Here is a 19,770-nt window from a genome sequence, read left to right as displayed (position 1 = left end):
TTTGAAAATAATCCAGCTTTTAGATATATCTGGCTACTAAAACTAAAAAAAATGAAATTAAATTGTATAAATATATGATAATTTTTAATATTTCAATTTGAAACATTTTTGCATCACTGTTAATTAACTTAAAATGTAAAATATAAAAATTAAGTTATTATTGAACAAATAATTACTTATATCCGACAATTCCAAGGTTTTATTTTCAGAATCTCCACAGAATCTTGATTTCATTTCATTAAAATAACCACCAATTAAAATGCCTTGATCATATTTATGACAAAAGAATTTTCCGTCATAATCTCGGATAACTGAAAAAGTTAAAAAAAAAATCAAATATTTATTCTAATTTACTTTATGAAAACTTATGTCACATTTAAAAAATGCTAATAGTAATTGTCATAATATTGACCAATTTATAATGAATAAAAATAGTTTATGATTATTCCATATGTTAATAATTCATAATCAGTTCTATTGGAAAATGAAAGTTTAGTATAAACTCAGTAATCTGACATATACAGAACCTTAAAGAATGCAATTGTCCTTATAACATTACTAGGGGACTTTTCACACTTGTTCCCAATATAGACTATTCATAAGGAAAATTTCAATACATATACCTTTCATCTTTTTAATTCCAAATGAGGATCCCATAACATAAACTAAGTTCAGATCCATTTTGAAATGCATCTCCACACTCAAATTAATTGGAAAAAAGAAAGTTTTTAATCAGATTGCATAAAAGAAAACTTTCTTTTCAGATTTTCTCCATCAAAATCGAACACAGAATAACCTTCAGATTTTAGAACAAAAAAGCATATTTATTTTTTAATCAAACTTCATGATTATTTTGAACATCCCACAGAAAAATGCTCTAATTCCATGTTTATGTGGTTCACTCCACTTATTTAGCCCAACTGTTCCCAATTCATAACAAAAACTTTGTGACAATTCAACTACCTGTGAGAGCCAATCCCAATTCTTTTTGCTCCCTTCATTAAACCTGTGGAATGGATGGCTCGACCCTTCCATCCCCATTCACTTTGCTCCCCTCTTGGCCCAACCCCCTTTGCTTCACTCACTTATATAAAAATTTTGTGGTGATTCATTGATTCCTAGAGCAGCTGTTTCTATTTTGTTTTTTTCATAATAGAAAAATGTGTCATGACAATTTTAAGCTACGTGTTTTATATATATATATAGTAGATATTTGTGATTAATTTCAAGAAATCATTACTTTAAAAAGATTTTCATAATGAATGTAAAATGACAAATGCTGACTTACTTGGTAAAGAAGGAATAATTCCATGGACTGGTTGTGTTATGATGAAAGGTAAATCAGTGAAATGTATAGGAACACGAAATGGTGGAATGCACTTTTGTCCTAATTCTCTTGTATTCTGAAAAACTAATAAAATTTTTAAAACTGCAGAATATTGTAGATAAAAAAACCAAAAATAAACTGAAAATTTTTATACCATTCCTGCACAAACTACTAAATATTCGCACTCGGTAATACCAAAATTTGTCTGAACGCCGGTAACTCTACCATTTTCAGTTAATATTCTAAGTACTTGACATTCTTCAAAATACTGAGCACCTGTTAAAACAAACGAATAAACTAAATTCTGCTTATTTTTAAAAATATTTTTGATTTAATTTTAAAATGTTCCTTACACTACATCAAAAAAATTGATTATTTGTATGTTTATATGTAAAACTTTTTTATAAAATATATTAATAAATTAAACAGTAAAAAAAAATAAATTCTTTATCAGTTATTAGTCATATTAGTCACTAATGTTTTATTATATGGTAATATGATCAAGCCGCTATCTTGTGTTAATTTTAATAATTATAATAAATTCATTTTAATTTAGAATTTCTAGAAAGGATTGGTCTAGGGTGGGACTTGAACTCAGCTGATAATGGCTTAATAATTTGGCGGATCATCTGGCTGTAATTAATTAAAGATATATCATCGATGAAAGATAGTGCAACAAGTTGCAGAACTTTTCTGGCTATTATAAGATCTCATTTAGAAAATAACTTTTATAATTTTAATTACAATACAATATAACTTAATAAAATTGTGTGTGGTGCCATCTGTTATGAGATTTTGTTATAAAAAAACTTTTTATACTTTTTAATTACTATAAAATGGCAAAAAGCTTAATTTTAAAGGTAGAGACGAGTTTTATAAAAAAGTATAAATGTTAATAATGAGTAAAATCATCATTAATGCTGGCTCTCCAATTAGTGCGGCCATGTTGCTGTCGTCCGATTATTCATCGAACAAGGCAATCACTGCCCTATGTGCCCATGCACTTTGCGCGAAATGGAAGATGATTTGCAATGAATGACAGAAAGTTTTTAAAATGGTAGCAAAATTTTTGACTTAAAATAAAGTATATATTTTTCAATTTAATTTTTTAAATGTAATATTTACTATACTGTTTGCACTTTTTTGAAATTTCCACACCACACTATATATAGTGATAAGGATGACAGGTAAAAATATGATGTCACATAAACTTGGAATTATAGACGCTGTATGCCGATTAGCTGCAACAGAATCACCAGGCAAAAATATGTTGTCCTGATACTCTGTCATCAAAATACTTGAAAGTGATTTTACTGTGCATGAACAGCGACAAAGGCAATTAAATCATCCCAAAATTGCACTAAGTGGAGAACCAGCATAAGTCTGACCATACTGGAGATTTACACAACCATCTTTATTGCCCCACCCCTCAACCTTTAACCACCAAAATTTAATAGCATCAATGCCTCTCATATACAAGCCACCATGCCAAATTTCATTACTTAATCTTTATCCCATCCTGAGATATTAAGTGAAATAGATACCAACACACATACATATCTACAGAATTTTTTTGCTGTTTTTTTTTTGACTTTTTCGATTCAGGAGGTCTTAAAATGTGGAGACTTGCAATAAACAAGGAGGGTCAAATTTGACTCGATTCCAATACTTTCCCTTGTTGTGTGTACATAACAGCTGGAAAAGTAAAAACCCAAGGACAAACATGAAATTAAAAATTCTGTATAATGGAAGAAACATTCGAGGAAAAATTAAAAGCATGGCTTCATAATCTGTACTACTGCCAGAAAAGCAATTTTAATAAGTTTTAAATATTGAGGCACAGAAGGACAAAAGTCAAACCTGCTGTTTGACTTGGCCATGTTCCCAAGGTGTGTAAAAAAAGTGTAGAATTTTTAATTGTATATTCATCTTGAAATTTTTAAAAACAAAAGTTGTTTTAAAAAAATTTGCAAATTTTTAAACTGTAACAAAGAAATAACATGATTTATGAGTGCGATAGAAAAATAACTTTTAACAATGATACTAATATACTTGTTATCACTTAATCATAATAAAGATTATATTTTTAAAAATCTAATATTTTTTCCATTACTCTATATTTCCAATATAAATTAATAATACTATTTAGTCAAATAATATAATTAGGATTAAATTGGTATTCACACTTCATCACAATAAATATCAATACTTTTATTATATAAATACAGATAAATTTAATGTAAAGAGAAATCAAATATCTGCAATTAAAATAAAAATCTATCATTTAATGCAAATTTAGAATGTGTATTATTTTAGAAATAATAAAAAAAGACTTTTGAACAAAAGACTACCCCAGTAAACAGTTATTTTTATTTTCTATAGCAAATGCATTAGTTAAACAATCTGCTTTAATAATTACAAATTATAGTTGTTAAATTTGTAACAAGAATTAAATTGAATATAAAAACCATTGTTAAGAAATCTAATGTACATAATAAAATAAATTTACTATATACTTACACTACAAAGATAAAATATTAGGTGAATATAACTTACTTTCGACTAAAATTAATGAGAGGATGAATAAACTTTAAAAAAAATAATTTAAAGTATCAAACCATAAAAATTGCCACTTAAAATACAACAAACCAAACACTGTAAAAATCTTTTAGCAGTAAGGAAAGAAACTGTTTGTTTAATTAATGTAAAAATTTTCAGTCATCTCTAATGTTTGCATTAATTAAACAAATGATTATTTCTTTGCTGTTAAAAAAAAATCTAAAACTTTTCTATTATCAAATTAAATATTAGAATAAAACGTCAACTGAAAAATAAATAAATAAATCAACTTAGATCTTTAATATAGTTTGTTACCTTCTTTGCGAGCAAGGTCGGCTATAGCAAGGCACAATTTTGTAGGATCGGCAACACTATCTGTTTCCTTCCATAATCCTCCCTAAAAATATAAATTTTTGTATTTACATACATTTATTCAATTTTAAAATATGATTCATTCATCATTTGCACATCTGAAAATCAGGAAGATAATTGTATGAGAAAAAGAGAATAATAGCATCAGATATAAAGTTAAACAATAGTTTATTAATCTTCTTCACTCAACATTTTAAAAAGGAATAAAATCCAACAGAAGAGAGGTATAGACCCAAAATGCGTATTGGCAATAAAAAAGAAATAAAGAATGTAAAGAACATCTTGTGTCAGGGATAGTCAACCTTTTTATACCTACTGCCCACTTTTGTATCTTTGTTGGTAGTAAAATTTTTTAACTGCCCACCGGTTCTGCAGTAAGTTAATTTAGCGCAACTGCAAAGTACTTGTAATTTCTGAGTGGCAGTTTAGTAAAATGTGTGGTTAAATTTATCTTTTTATTTATATTTTGCATATGTTTATAACACACAGAATTTTTTTTGCCAGTGCGCCAAGTGTTTTTTTTACATCAAACTAAGCGTAGCTAAATCTGACAATGCCAATCCCACCAGGAAACGAGCTCAACTCGAGTGATGGCCACTGTTACAGTACAACCTATTCCGTCAGTGAGTCATAGATGCGTGGTGATACCAGAAAATAGCTTCAGCATCAGACAAAACCCCTACTGAACACCACGAAAGCTCAAATTTCCACTAGTAGGGTAGGGACCAGGTTGACTACCATTGCCTTGTGTCATATGTAAATTACACTTCATTGCGTCGAATAAAAAAAATAGTTTATTAAATTTTGAAATTCACCAGATTGTTAGTTTTAATGTTAATTAAAAATATACTAAAAAATTTGATTAATTGCCAATGGACTGCTTGAAATTACATATTAACAGCATTTCTCACAATGGATAAAAGTTCAAGCAACAGTATGATCCCAATGCAGTATGGAAGGATGAAAGTCTGTCAAAACAAACATCTGTTTTGGAGAGTTTTTAACCTTTTTAATCAGATATATTTTTTCATGCTTAATTTTTTTGATGACCAAGACATCTAAAAGGAAAGATCAAATAGTCGGGAGATGTATTCCAGAACATGATTATTTTGACAGACTTTGTCTTCAATTAAACACCTCAAGAACTGGTATAAATTTCATTCATGATATATATTTCTGGTACAATTACATACTTTGTAAAAACTCAAAAATTTTATAGCTGTTTAGAAATGTTTCCATACAAATTTTCTCACTACAAATTTTGAAGATTCTGAATAATGATTTTTAAAAAATATCAATTTTGTTTGCTTCATAATTCAACGTTACAAAGACGTTACTTTTTCTCACAATTTATTTCCTGTATAGATAACAATATTGTTTTGAATTAAAAATTTATTTACAAACCTCTAGATCCTCAGTATTAACTAATGGACAGATTTTCTTGATATCTTCTGGTCCAATAATTTCAAATTCTAATCCATATATCCTTTAAAAATTTAAGTATTCTCATAAGATTTTAATTAAATAAATAATTACAACATAATTAAAATTGTTAGTAAAATTTAAGAAAATTAAAAAATGATGAAAATAAATAATCTATGAAATTTTTACTCTTCTATTACCTAACCTGCATATATACTGAATTTTAATTCTAGTAATTAAAAGAAAACCTTTGCAATAAATTCAGCACTTCTTTTAAATAAGAATTAATGTTACTCAAGCCATTATATAGGCCATTCTCAAGTTTAATCACGAAGAAATGCAATTATAAAAATCTTAATGTGAGTTTTTATAAATTCATTTCTTCGTAACTGAACCTGAAACCTTGTAACTTAAGCTGAAAACATTATTTTCTGATTAAAAAAACTGTGTGCTGAATTACGGCAAAAGTGTATACTTTTTTAATTATAAAACCACATAAAAATATTTCTTATCAATAAGATTTAAATAGAGGTAGTGATTACATTTAGCAGGGACTAGCTAACAAATTTTTATTTATTATTACAGATTTTGGATGTTAAGATTATAAAATGTGTTAAGTTAGCATTAATTACATCTTTGACATTTATTATTTTGCAAAGTTTTCCCTATAATAAGAATTTCAATAAACGCTATTGCAATGGTATGTAATGATATATAATAAATTCTAAAAAGAAATGCTTCTAAGTAAAAAATAAAAGAAACATGGCCGGCATTGTTTATATTTGATAAATAAAAATATAAATACGACTTTTTCACACAGGTAAACACCTTGTTTTAGTCCTTCTTTTTTGCTATTACACCATCAGCAATCCTTAAAGTTCACAAAGTTACGGAGACGACCTTCCTTTTTAGGCTACTGCCTCCGCAAAAAAATGTAAAAATATAAAAACAGGTAGGTCGTCTCCGTAACTTTGTGAATTTTAAGGATTGCCGATGGTGTAATGGCGAAAAAGATGGACTAAAGCAAGATGTTTACCTGTGTGAAAAAGTCGTATTAATATTTTTATTTATTATAAGAAATGCTTCTATTTAACAAATATTATGGGCATAATTTAAAAACTTTGTTAAATTGAAATTTAGTGTACAGGTCAACATCTCTTATCCGAAATTCTGAAAACCGAAAGCTCCAAAAACAATTTTTCCACGGAGAATTTTGTCACAAATTTGATGTTTAATTTGCGTAAATGTCAGCAATATCAACTTCATATAACATTGTAATACCACATAATGCAATAATATATAATTCCAAAGAAACTATATAAATATAGATTTTTTTTATGTTTGAATATTTTAAACTCAAAATAAAACTGCCTAAAATTTTACTATTATGAGAACTGAAAAGTTTAATTATCTTCATGTATTTTTTAATTCTACAGCTTTCATTTTCTATTTATCAATAACAATTGCCAACAAAATCTATTTAAAAATTACTTACGCAAATAAAAGTTCAATCAATAAAAAATTTTTTCCTATAGAACTGATGAACAGAAATTTGTTATGTAGGTTATCATTGTTAATTTTAAAAAATGAAACTCAAAAATTAATTTACTCAGAATGTTTAAAGATAATTAATTAAAATTAAACAGTCTGATTTAAAGTAGTCTTTCAATTCCACATTATTTATCAGGAATGTAGCAGTGTATCACTGAATGAAACTGAAAAACATGCATCATACTCAAATACTATGCTACACGAACAGCCACGAGGTATGGAAGAATTATTCTTCCTTATCTTGTGATTTAATACTTGTTCATGTTTAGCCTTTTTCTATTGAGCTTAATAATGTGTATCAATGATTTGCATATGGCTTGAATATGAACATCGACATCGGTACGGTACAGTATGGTAGCTCCATGCATAATAACGTGTAAGTTAGTGGTCATGGGCTACTGCGTTTTTACTGTAACTTACCTACCTATACTAAGTCTACGGAAGTCATCAGTCATGCGGGTGACCCACATTCAGAAATTTCAGGCTACATCCCAGCTAATATCTTATATTTTATTTTTAATATTTTTCTTATAATCTAAACTCAAGATCTATTATTAATTTGTCTATTGATATAGATTTACATTTTTAATATATGGTCTAGACAAATAAATGTTCAGAAAGCTTTGAAAATCAGTCCGTTTTATTAAGATGGCTTTGAATTTAAAATAATATTTATGTCAAGTTCTCAAAATCACTTAATTAAAGATTTGTCCTTATTTTTATCTCATTATTAAAAGCATGCTATTAAAAGCAATGAAATTTACAAAATAATAAGTCCTTTAAAATATATTTTCATAATTTTAACTGAATTATTTGAAATAAATTAATTAAAGTATTTAAATATTGAGAATTATTTTAAAGTATTTACTTTGCTTCGTCGGCTAATCTTTGAAAATATATCATTCTATCTTTTGTTCTTGCTATATCAATGGCACCCCATGATTTCCATCCTAAAATAATTATTTTTCTATTATTATAATATAATCCTTCTTTTACTTTATCAAAATAATATAAAAAATTAACATTTTATTAATCATTTTGTAACTATTAATAATAAATAATAGAAAATTTATCAATAAAGGAAACTCTTCAGTGTTTTAAATTTCAGGAGTCTTAATGTTATATGTTTTTTCTGGATATTAATTTATAATAATAATGAGAGATCATAAAAGTTATGAATTGAAAAAGAAATATTCATTTATAATATAAATGTTCTAAATGATACATACGTCTATATTTTATTCAACTCAGGTTGAAAAATAAATGCTTAAACCTAAAATTTGCAATGCTTTTAGGTTTGCATCTGTAAAAATCTGGAGACACGGGGTGAGGAGGAGTAAACAATTTACAAATTGGATAAGAGAGCTATGGCACTGGCATTAGTAGAAAGTGGCACACAACACTTTCTACTAATTCTAATTCCAATTTTTTTTTTTTTACAAAATGGGAATGAGAACTAGGAGAACTAGTAAAGGAATTTAATTTATTCAATTAGATGAATTCTGTATACAGTAGAGTCGTTAATCCGAATCAATTGGGGACTGGGGTTGTTCGGATAACTGATTATGTACGAAAAAATATATTAACCTGTCCGATGTTCAAATTTTTCTCTGTTGCGTGTCGCTTCGTGTTGAATTTTCGTAGAGTTTAAGCCCAACGAAAATTTTTATAATAATAATCGAGGCTATTGTATCGTTAAAAATTATTTCTTTATTTTGTACAAACAAAATAAATATATTGAAGAATATAAAAACATGAAAATTATACTTTAGAAGTAAATCTAGTATCAAAAATGTTTGATTCGGCACAACACAGTCCGACTGAAAATCGTTCGGATAACCGGCGATTCGGATTACCGGGGTTCGGATTAACGACTCTCTACTGTAGTTTCAAAATAATTGAAGATCACTTCACAAATTTGAATGAAAAATTACAGAAAAAATATTGTAAGTAAACATTTTTTTCCGAGTTTATCTTTAAAAATGTAATAACAGATAAAAAACAGAATTAAAAGCGGATTGTAATTATTACAAGTATATACCAAAATAACTTGCTGCAATGAAAAAGCAAAACTGATAAAATATTAATTTCTACAAAGAATATATTAAACTTGTTTTCGCTAAACAAAAAATACGACTAAATAGAGATTGGAAACATAACACATAATACACCTTCAAAGAACTAACTAAACTAAAATACAATTGTGTTTTTGAAAAGAAAGATATTTTAGTTTAGTCGGAAATGTAATTTAACCAATAAAATTTAGATATGATGTGCAATGTTAATCCACTTCGCATTGAGTATGCTCCGAAACTTGGTGTACTGGACAACAGACAATAATCTCAAATATACTTTGAAATGCTAAAATGAAAACTGTTCAAATGACATATGAATCTCTTCTAAATTTAAATTGTAATTTCTTTACAACAAAAATTCATTTATTTGCACACAGTGTGATAATCTCAAAATTAGTCATTATGTAAGAAAATGCTATTAACCATGTTGGAAAGCAGCGTGGCTCGTCGCAACTCACTGGTTACGAAAACGGGCCACTTGTTTCAGATTGACTTCAGGATAGATATGAGTTTTATAAATTATATGTTCCTACTTTACATTATACAGTACATACCAATGATAATTGGCACCAGCAAATAAGAGGAGCATTCGAAAAGTTTCTGGAAGGTATAAATAGACAAGGATAATTTCAAACCGATATAACACCACGCATAAATATTGTGTAGTACTATTGCAAAAATGAATTATGGCATTCTGTTTATGAATAATAACCACTTTCCAGGAACTGTATCAGTCAGAAATTATACAATTAAATATAATGTTTAATAAAATTATATAATTTGTTGATAAAAAATTAATATTATGAAAATCAGAAAAATATTATGTATTCATGTATTGTTATTTTTTGCATAAATTGTATCACTTTTATTAACCATTAAAAACTTGTTTTTAATGGTTAATAAAAGTGATACAATATATAATCTGTTTTCTAATTTTTTTTTCTTTTCTTCTATTGTTGATATTCTAAATTATATATTCAGGTGTCGAGTCAGTCCTTCGTGAATTATTTTATAGAAAATATAGGATGTCTGTAATTAGAAGTACTAAAAAAAACCCAAAATGCTACTTTATATAACAGGCATCAGTCAAAGAACTTGTCATATCTCTATTCATCTGTTGAGAGTCTTATGTGCCAAAATATATAATAAAATTTGAATGTTTCTTATGCTGTTGTGAGTCTTTTGATAAGATGAAAACATAAGTAACCCCCCTCCTTTTTTGGGATATATTCTTCATGACTTGTTGCTTGTAAAAGTTTATCAACTACTTCAAAGAATTTCATACTTTAAATATTAATCCCTAACAAAGATATAGTTAATAACATTAAAATTGTTAATAAATTCTAAATTCTTCATATATATTTTAAATATTTATTAATTATAATTACCTATATCATATCCTCCTGTTTTTAATTCTTCAAATAAATCAATATTATACTGTGTAATTATTCCATCAGTTGACGAATTAAATGTGCTTATAATATTATTACCTATAGATGATAAAGTTTCTCCTATCCTGAAATATGAATATAGTTAAAAATTAGTTTTCTATGTCTTTAATTTACAAAATATTTTCATTTGTAGTATAAATTTAACACTGTAGAATTTGGAAATTATAGAAACGATTACATTTTAATTATTATTTAATATTTACATTTACTTAATAATGTGAAATCTGTGAAGTGCCTCCCTATCAACTCCTGACACAACCTATGATTAGGTCCACAGGAAACCTTCCGGCTTTACATGATTTCCCACACAAGAGCAGTCCCATATGGACCTAATGTGAGCGGATGGAGGAGGGAAAATTAGAGAGACAGGGAGGTCCAGAAAGAAATACACTTGACGACAAAATTATACTAAAAACAAACTATATTTATTTATGAGTATATATTTCCATGATTATACAACAACAAAAAAAAAATTCTAATCTACAGGAGGACACTTGACAATAAAATATCATATTTCAAAAGTGCACTTATTGAATTCCTACTTCCTAACAACTTCTTAACAAGTAATTCTATTACTTGCGAGAGAGAGAGAAAGACGGAGAGAGTTTACATTCGGTCGGTTGTGGATAAATATCTCAAGATTGAATAATGTCTTAAATGATGGCTGTTTCCCTTCGATTTTGTCCATAATGAGATAGATTCTTCCTAGCATTAACGTTTGCATTTCTTTTTCTTTAATTCTCTGGTGTAGTGGTGATTTAGTTGAAGGGAAAATTCCAAATAGCTGGATTATTGGATGAACAAGGCAAAAGGATGGTTAGTCTCAGTCTTGACACGATGGAACTGGTTGTGTGGACAGTTCTCTTGAACTAGACTATGGGAATAAATGTTGATGAACTGAACTGGATGACCGAATTGACCTCTTGGTGGTCCTTTTTTATATCTTTTGGACTCAGACCTGTCCAAAAATGGCAATATTAGATGGAGTGATTGTTGACAACCAATCTGAAATTTTTTTCTCTTGCTTCTTATGTCGAGTAGCTATCTCAGGAAAGAGTGTTGTCAGAAAAGAAATGTTATCTAGCTACTTTCTTGTTGATTTTTCTCTTTTTGTTAACTTTATTTATTGTTAAAATTAATAAAGCTCTTTTTGTTAACTTCAGCGATGGCTAACAACCTTAAAACTCCACACAGCTGTTGGACTATAAACTGACCTGTAGTACAGTTCACATAGCAATAAAATTCATACATATTTCTGCATTGTGTATTTAAATTATGTCAGAAGGACTAATATATATATATATATGATCAATGAATGCTAAAATTATTAAACAACATTAATTATAACAATAATTATAGTAATTTATTATCTAAAATACATTTTTGGATAAATAAAAGATAAGTTCAATTTCCCAATTATATGAACTTCTGGTCAAACTGGAATTTCATGATTTCAATTCAAAAACTTTTCCTGAATGGAGTTAACTACATGACCAGCATGACTCTATTGTTAACAAAGTATTTATTGGTTTTAAAGTTTTTATGTTTTCTTTTAATTGTCAAATTTTTTTCCTATGTTTTAGGAAGTTTTACTTTTTCATTTTACAGGTATATCTTTTTATTATTTATTATTAGTATTTAGTCATTTTACTATATTTACTTACAGTAGAGAGTCGTTAATACGAATCAATTGAAGACTGGGGTTGTTCGGATTAGTGATTTGTTCGGATAACCGATTATGTACGAAAAAATATATTAACCTGTCCGATGTTCAAATTTTTCTCTGTTGCGTGTCGCTTCGTGTTGAATTTTTGTCGATTTTAGGCCAAACGAAAATTTTTATAATAATAATCGAGGCTATCGTATCGTTAAAAATTATTTCTTTATTTTGTACAAACAAAATAAATATATTGAAGAATATAAAAACATGAAAATTATACTTTAGAAGTAAACCTAGTATCAAAAACAGTATGACACAGTCCGACTGAAAATTGTTCAGATAACTGGCGATTCAGATTACTGAGGTTCGGATTAACGACTCTCTACTGTATTTATTTTTTAATTTATTTCAGTTTTACTGATTTTAACCTACATTTTTAACACTTAGTTATTTCAGTAGTCACCATTACTTATATTTTAGGTAATTTTTTGTATTTTTTATGAGTTGTAAGCATATGTAAAATAGAAATAACTATTAAATGTATTCTGTAGTTTCTTATATAGTTTTACCATTATATATAATAAAGACTGAAGAAAGGCATTGGCCCAAAATGCATTTCCTTTCATAAAAAATAGAAAATAAAATCTTCTTTTTTCATTGAAAAAGTGTTCCTGTTTGATAAATTCTCTGTAACAATTCACCTAATGGTAATACCATCCTGGCATGGAATTCCCATTATCACCATTGTGTAAAAAGGTAAAAGTCTGATGAATGCAAATTGTATTAATTAGATTTCAAGAAAATAATATGGTTAATATTATTCTTTTTACATTGTAACCTTTAACATTTAATTCCTACCTCAGAGAATCAAGTTAAACTGTATGGAGAATGGAATACTTAACCTGTTCAGAACTATATGACTCCATTAATCAAATAAAATATTATGAACACTAACAATTAAGGAGTCCTTTGAAGGTTTTAATCAAGATTGAATACTTTTTGAGACATTTCATCTAATTTTTGGATAACAACTCAAACAACAAACCATCTTTATAACATAAATAATGTCTCATCTTCAGATGACAACTTGAATAAAGAACTTTATTCAAGTTGCGATCTCGAGATGAACCATCTCAAAAAATATTTTGATAAAACTTAATAAAATGTTTAATCTTGATTAAAAGCTTCAAAAGACTCTTGAACCATTAGCATTCTTAACATTTACAGAATGCTTAACAATAATGCAATAGAAAAGAATGTAATAGCTATCACAAATTCTTTTCTTTTATCAAAAGTTTGACTACTCCTGAACTACGTAGTAGTTTGACTTATTTATCAACATAGGGCTAAGTTTTGTAAAATGTTTTAGAATGTCAACAACAACAGCAAGTACTAATACAGTAGACCCCCTATAACACGGGTTCATATAACACGGATTTGTATAACACACTAAAAGAGACTCGTATAACATGGTAAAACGTCATCGCCGACTTGTGTCGCGACAGGATTGGTCGAATCTAGACCAATAGCGGATATTGTACAAACCATTGAGTTTAAACGAGCAGCAGACCTACTAAAAAACCATTTATTATTTAACGGCTATAAAAATTATATTTAATTTAATGATGTTTCCAAAGTTCAGCAAATTTTTCACAGAAAAATAACTTATCAGGAAACACGCGCCCGCCGTTCAATGAGCCACTCTGCGATGAAAACAAGCTTATGGCGTCATCAAACGGTGCACACTTGGTAAGTAATCCTACAATTTTTTGTTTATAGCATAGTTTATATGGATTATTCCCAAAAAATTATACGTGATTTGGAAATGTTGAGTCAAATTAGTCTAGAATTGATTAATTTTATGGAAGAAAACCTTTCAAACAGCCGTAGCCCCTAAACTGCACACATGCCGGGCTGTGATTGACTCATGTATTTAAGTAACTCGAACAACACGGATTCATATAACATGGAACGTATCTACTGTGTTATAGGGGGGACTACTGTATAAGGTGTAATAAAATATAATACTTAAGCTACAGGTTTTGAAGAAGCAAAAATAAATTCTATAGGATGTTTCAAAAAATAATAATATGCAAAATTTTTGAGAGATATAAAATTAAATATATGTGTTTAAAGTTTTAAAATAACTCTGATAAATAAAAATTAAAGATATAGATACTTCAGAGATATGGTAGTGTGTATAAAATGACTATAAAAGTATCTATTTTACAGACATGAGAACTTAAGCTGTAGAATAAAAAAAACAACATAAGGAAAGGAAAGGTAAAAATTACATAACGATGAATATAGACAGAAAAAAAAAGGAAACCAAAACATAAAAGAAAACAGTTATATATAACAGTAAATAGTAATCGACGATCCAAACAATTTAAAAATAATCAATAGAAAGATTCTTTATATCATTAATAAGTTTTTAAAATTAAGAATTAATACAAAATAATTTTTGAAGATTAATATTAAAAATTTTTTTTCTTACCTTCCCTTTTCCATAACGACAACATCTGTCCATCCTTTTTTGAGTAAATTATATGCAATTGCATTGCCAACAGAACTAGCACCACAAATTACTATTTGGGCATACTTTGGTATAGCATTTCTCCAAAGATTTCTATTAATAGTCTCATTTGCTTCATTTTCATCATTATCCCAATTTGTATAGTATCTTTTGTGTGTAGATAAAAATGAATTTTCTGGTAAATTAGAAAATTTTCTTACAGAAAATGCAGAAAAGCTTGATAAAATTTCCCATTTAAATGTTCTAAAAGAAGAAAATTTCCATAAAACAGAAGCCATTTTCTTCTATTTCTTTACATGTCTTAATGTTTTTGTTTTTTTCATTAACTGCAAAAAAAGTACATAAAAATGATTAATTTTATAGTTTAATCAGTTAATAAAAATTATGTTTCTATAACTATATAGTTTATTTGTTGATACCACAAATTAACTATATGTATAATCATCTAATAAATTCCTCAAATAATCCAATGTTCTATGATACAATTAATTTAAAACTCTTCTAACAGGCTTCACCCGATTATTTAGTTCAAAAATTATACCAATTCGAACACTTTTGGCTTAAAAACTATTTCTCAACAGTTCAATCATAAGTTTTATTTAAATTGTCGAATGGTCAGTTTTGAAATCCGAAGATTGATCGACGTCGATAGTTAAGTCATGCAACATACTATTTTGCTTACTTTTTTTAATAAGAGATTATTATTATACTTCTTTATTTTTGTAATATAAGATATCGCTTTCTTCTCAATCAAGATGATCGAATTGCATCAAGTATGGATAGATTAATAAATATCCTCATTTTATTGATATTAGAATAGACTGATGATAAAAGCCCAAACATTTGTATAAACAAGTGTCCACTACTGAAATTAGAAGGGCTCAAGTTAGAACGTGCAAGCATACATTTATCTGATATACGATCACTGCTTATGTAGCCACTAGTGCTATGGATGAAAAGTAAACTCTTAGATATTTGTATATACATGTGTACTAGTGTGTTTGTCACATTTAAGCATAAAAAACAAATTGCTAACTATGTAAAATCTTATTTAATTTTACAGGATTAGCAATTACATGGTTTACACCGATTAGAGAATTGAGCCAAGACCAACAAAACATCCATAAAATATACATCAAATCTCTTCTATATAAGAGACAGCAACTCCTAAAAGTTATTATCATTATTATTTATTATATATGGTTGTCCATCACCACATATATAAACTAAAAGAGTGAGAATTAACTAACTTAAAATCTAGGCTATGTACTGGTACTTTGTAAGCATTTTCATAGTCCTTCATTTAGTTTCCTTGTAATACAGTGAGAGAAATAATATGTTAGCATAATAGTTGAAGGCAAAATACGAACAGATTAGCATTAAAAATACTCAGATAGTGAGGCAAAATAAAGGAAATTTATTCATATTTTTCAATCTAATAAATGTAGGCATATAATATAAAGTTTCAATTTACATTTCCTTTGGGGTGCACAGTACAATTTTCAATATAAGAAAACTATTTTACCATTTACTCATTAGGCAACAAGTACTATCGAATTAGAAAACAATTATAATAAATATACAATGGAGCAATACATACATTTGCTTACGCAAAGTTACTACTTAACCAACAAACACAATAATAATTATCAAAAATTTAGCACTTTTTGTCATATTTAAATCTAAGTGCTTATGATTTAACAATTAACTGCACGATCAGGTGAAAAGTACGAACATTTTGTTTATTTTAAGTACAGTATAGACACGGACAGAGCTTCTTAAAGTACGAACGGGCGGTAATCATAAACACACCTACGGTCCAAAGCCGAGCCAAGGAAGTCTTTAAATTGCACGTCACTCTCCTCGTTATCATTTATTCTAAATAATCTACAGTATACATCAGTACACTAGAAAGTAAACTGATTGACTTTGAATTCTCACTCGTAACCAAGAATTTGAAGTCAATCAGTTCACTTTGGAGTGGTCCCAGAGATGCATTTATAGTAGTGACATTCAAAACACTTCAAAGGTCAGAATCTTTGCGGGAGATTTGAGCCACTTTTTTTGTAATTTTTCAATTCCAGAGTTATAAATTTTAGGAGGTTAACCGAAAAAGTTCGAAATTGCTTAATACGTCAAGAAACATTATTTTAAAAATTATTAATCTTAAATCTAATTAATTTGTTCACTATAAAAAAGTACTATAACCCGTTGCGCCATCTGTTGGCATAAATATTTTAAATTGTTATAACTTCTCACGTGCGTATGGTAGACACGTGAACTACACTACTCATTTAGAGCTCGAAAATGTGTTATATTGGCCAATTTTAAACTAAAACTGCATATAAAATCGCCCTGTGATTAATTAAATATATATATATATATATATATTCTCTAAATAACTAAATAATTCAATACATTTAACTTATTAGTTGCGTATATGTCGATATATCGTGTGTTATAATACACATAAATAGGATTAATTTCTAATAATATTTAAAAACGAACCCTTTATATTTTAACTTTGTTATTAATTAATTAAACCTTCGGCCATATTGAAACAGCACCCTCTCGCCGACTTTAACGGAAATCACGTCGAATTTATATCGCAAGTGAAATATATTTTAGAGAAACACGCGATCGAATAAGCATATAAATTTATATTTATTTGTTATTTTATCGAAAATTTATTTTTAAATGTTGAAAGTATTTATACACAAACTATTATTTATTGTGACTTCGTCACAATGCCGGCTGCACAGTACTCTCAATTTTAGTAGCGTCTTGTCCCTGTACATCATACTTTTCCTGTTAAAATAGAATCATGTTTTTCAAGAGAAAATCTTTGAATTGAAATAACTAGGGTTGCCAACCATCCCTCATTGTGTGGGACTGTCATGAATTTTCGAAGGAAATCCCACAACACACGTGAAAATCCTACAAAATCTTTTAAAATGATAGTAGTAAAGAAATTTATAAAAACATATTTATTGAAATGAAATACACGTAAGTGCAGTGACCAAGTGTATTATAAATGGCCGCTTCGTTCTCTACGTGGTAAAGTTGGGGAGGGAGATCCTCCTCCCTCCCAAATGTTCCTCCTCCTTTTGAGCAGGGAGGTTTTGAATTGAAAAAAAAAGTGACTTCCGGTTTGCATCGGACATTCTTATATAGTTAATTGGGCCTCCCGTTACTATCTGGTCTCGGATTTCATCTAACTCCGTTCTCGGGATTTAGACAGACGGACAAAGGACAGTGGGAATTTAAAGGTCTACAATTGTTTTCAATTGCAGCCCCTTGAGGTCACGGGTCGAGGCGAACTAACGGATTGCGATGCCGATTGGAAAAAATCCAGCTTTGACTCTGACTCTCATAGACATGACAACATTTGGAAATAAATGTAGTGTGAGAGCCGAATTTGGTACAAAAATCCTTTTGTTTGATTTTTGTTTTTCTACAAAAAATTTAGAGAAAGACAAAATGGAAAAATTTAGTCAAAGACAATTAAAACTGTTTCCCACGGACTTGTTTCCTTGTTGAAAGTAACACATTCAATGTGTCACCCGGAACCTACCAGTGAAATTTTAGCTATTGGCCCCAATGTACTAAAATTCTAGCGATGTCACGGGAAAAACCCAAGAGAAGCCCCCTAAAAAAAGGGAGGAGGTGATGACAAGTACGAGGGTCGTCGTCATCAACATCAACACAATTTCTAAAGTGTATGGGTGGTCCAAACCGCCGTTTTTAAGTCGTCGCCAGTCACTCATCCGATAACGTTAATTTTATTGCCTCTGAAACGAATTATACTACTTTGATCCGAACCTTTCGTGTCTCCGAACGGAATATCTTATCATCGCCAAATTGGAATAACTTCATCTTCGAACCCCGTCCACAACTGTTCTCATCTTCTCCGACAGGAAGACTACAATCGGAAAGGTACAAATAGCGAGACTACAACTGGACAAGGTACTGTACTTATCGCCACGCGAACCTCATGTGAACTCTCTCTCTCTCGCGACCGCTAGATTGATAGGCTAAATCTATATATATCTATCCCGAGATGTCTATTGTATTGTATCATGTACTCCTTTCCGTTGAAATTAAATCCTTATGGGTTGTTAACCTGGTATCCGAGTGATTCACTTCCGGTGCGCTGTCTTTCATCTCATCTCCATCCCGAATCCGATCACCTGTGTACGCGGCCACTCGCGCGACCGAATTAACACGCCGTCTCGGCTTCCTTGTCACCCGGGACACGGTGGTGTCAGTCCTGACAAGGTACCAAGAAGGTACCGACCCTCCGGTCACAGTAAAATTCCTTCGAAAGCAAAATTGTCGCGTTGTAAGTAATGAAGACGTAAAGAAAAATTCTCAGTGGTCAGAAAAGAAAATATCATGGCCTGAGAGATACGAGCGAAAGTTTCAAAGTTGGATCGACACTTGCGGATCGAGTCGAAATTGATTAACCGATCAAATTAAGAATTTAGGAGACAGATCCTTTAAAAAGCCGAAATTCAAGGAGAAAGAATGGCGGCTTCTCCCCGGCTCAGTCTGTTTTCCTCCGGGTCGGTTTCCCGTTGTCTCGGACTTCATTTTCGTTCAGCCGTATTATAAAGGGTTTTCGGTATTTTTAATATTAAGCAAAAGGTCATAATACTAAAAGTAATAAATTTGACAATTATCTAAAGCGTGTACATATCCTTTACAAATGTAGAATTTGGCTTGTTCTGGAATTAATATAGGATTATATGGTTGCAGTATTTGTAGTACAGAAAGATTGCCCATGCCTAGGTTAGATTATTTCCAAAATTTACATC

At 29.1% G+C, this 19,770-nt stretch overlaps 1 protein-coding gene across 1 annotated transcript in view; it reads right to left on the bottom strand.

Annotated features, from left to right (window-relative positions):
- The window catches only part of LOC136969925 (pyruvate dehydrogenase phosphatase regulatory subunit, mitochondrial-like), a 33,503-nt gene extending 18,230 nt beyond the window's left edge, over positions 1-15,273 (bottom strand). The window contains exons 1-8 of the mRNA XM_067264235.1: positions 14,915-15,273; positions 10,695-10,822; positions 8,100-8,181; positions 5,663-5,744; positions 4,202-4,283; positions 1,482-1,603; positions 1,289-1,403; positions 177-311 (exon numbers count right to left, since the gene is read on the bottom strand). Coding sequence (XP_067120336.1) covers positions 177-311; positions 1,289-1,403; positions 1,482-1,603; positions 4,202-4,283; positions 5,663-5,744; positions 8,100-8,181; positions 10,695-10,822; positions 14,915-15,231 — 1,063 coding nt within the window. The 5' untranslated portion in view covers positions 15,232-15,273. The remainder of the gene's footprint in view (positions 1-176; positions 312-1,288; positions 1,404-1,481; positions 1,604-4,201; positions 4,284-5,662; positions 5,745-8,099; positions 8,182-10,694; positions 10,823-14,914) is intronic.
- Between the last annotated feature and the right edge of the window lie 4,497 nt (positions 15,274-19,770).

This window comes from Centruroides vittatus, unplaced genomic scaffold, assembly GCF_030686945.1.
Source record: "Centruroides vittatus isolate TY-2023 unplaced genomic scaffold, ASM3068694v2 contig_1042, whole genome shotgun sequence".
Taxonomy (NCBI): domain Eukaryota; kingdom Metazoa; phylum Arthropoda; class Arachnida; order Scorpiones; family Buthidae; genus Centruroides; species Centruroides vittatus.
This window is presented reverse-complemented; position numbering and strand designations above follow the sequence as displayed.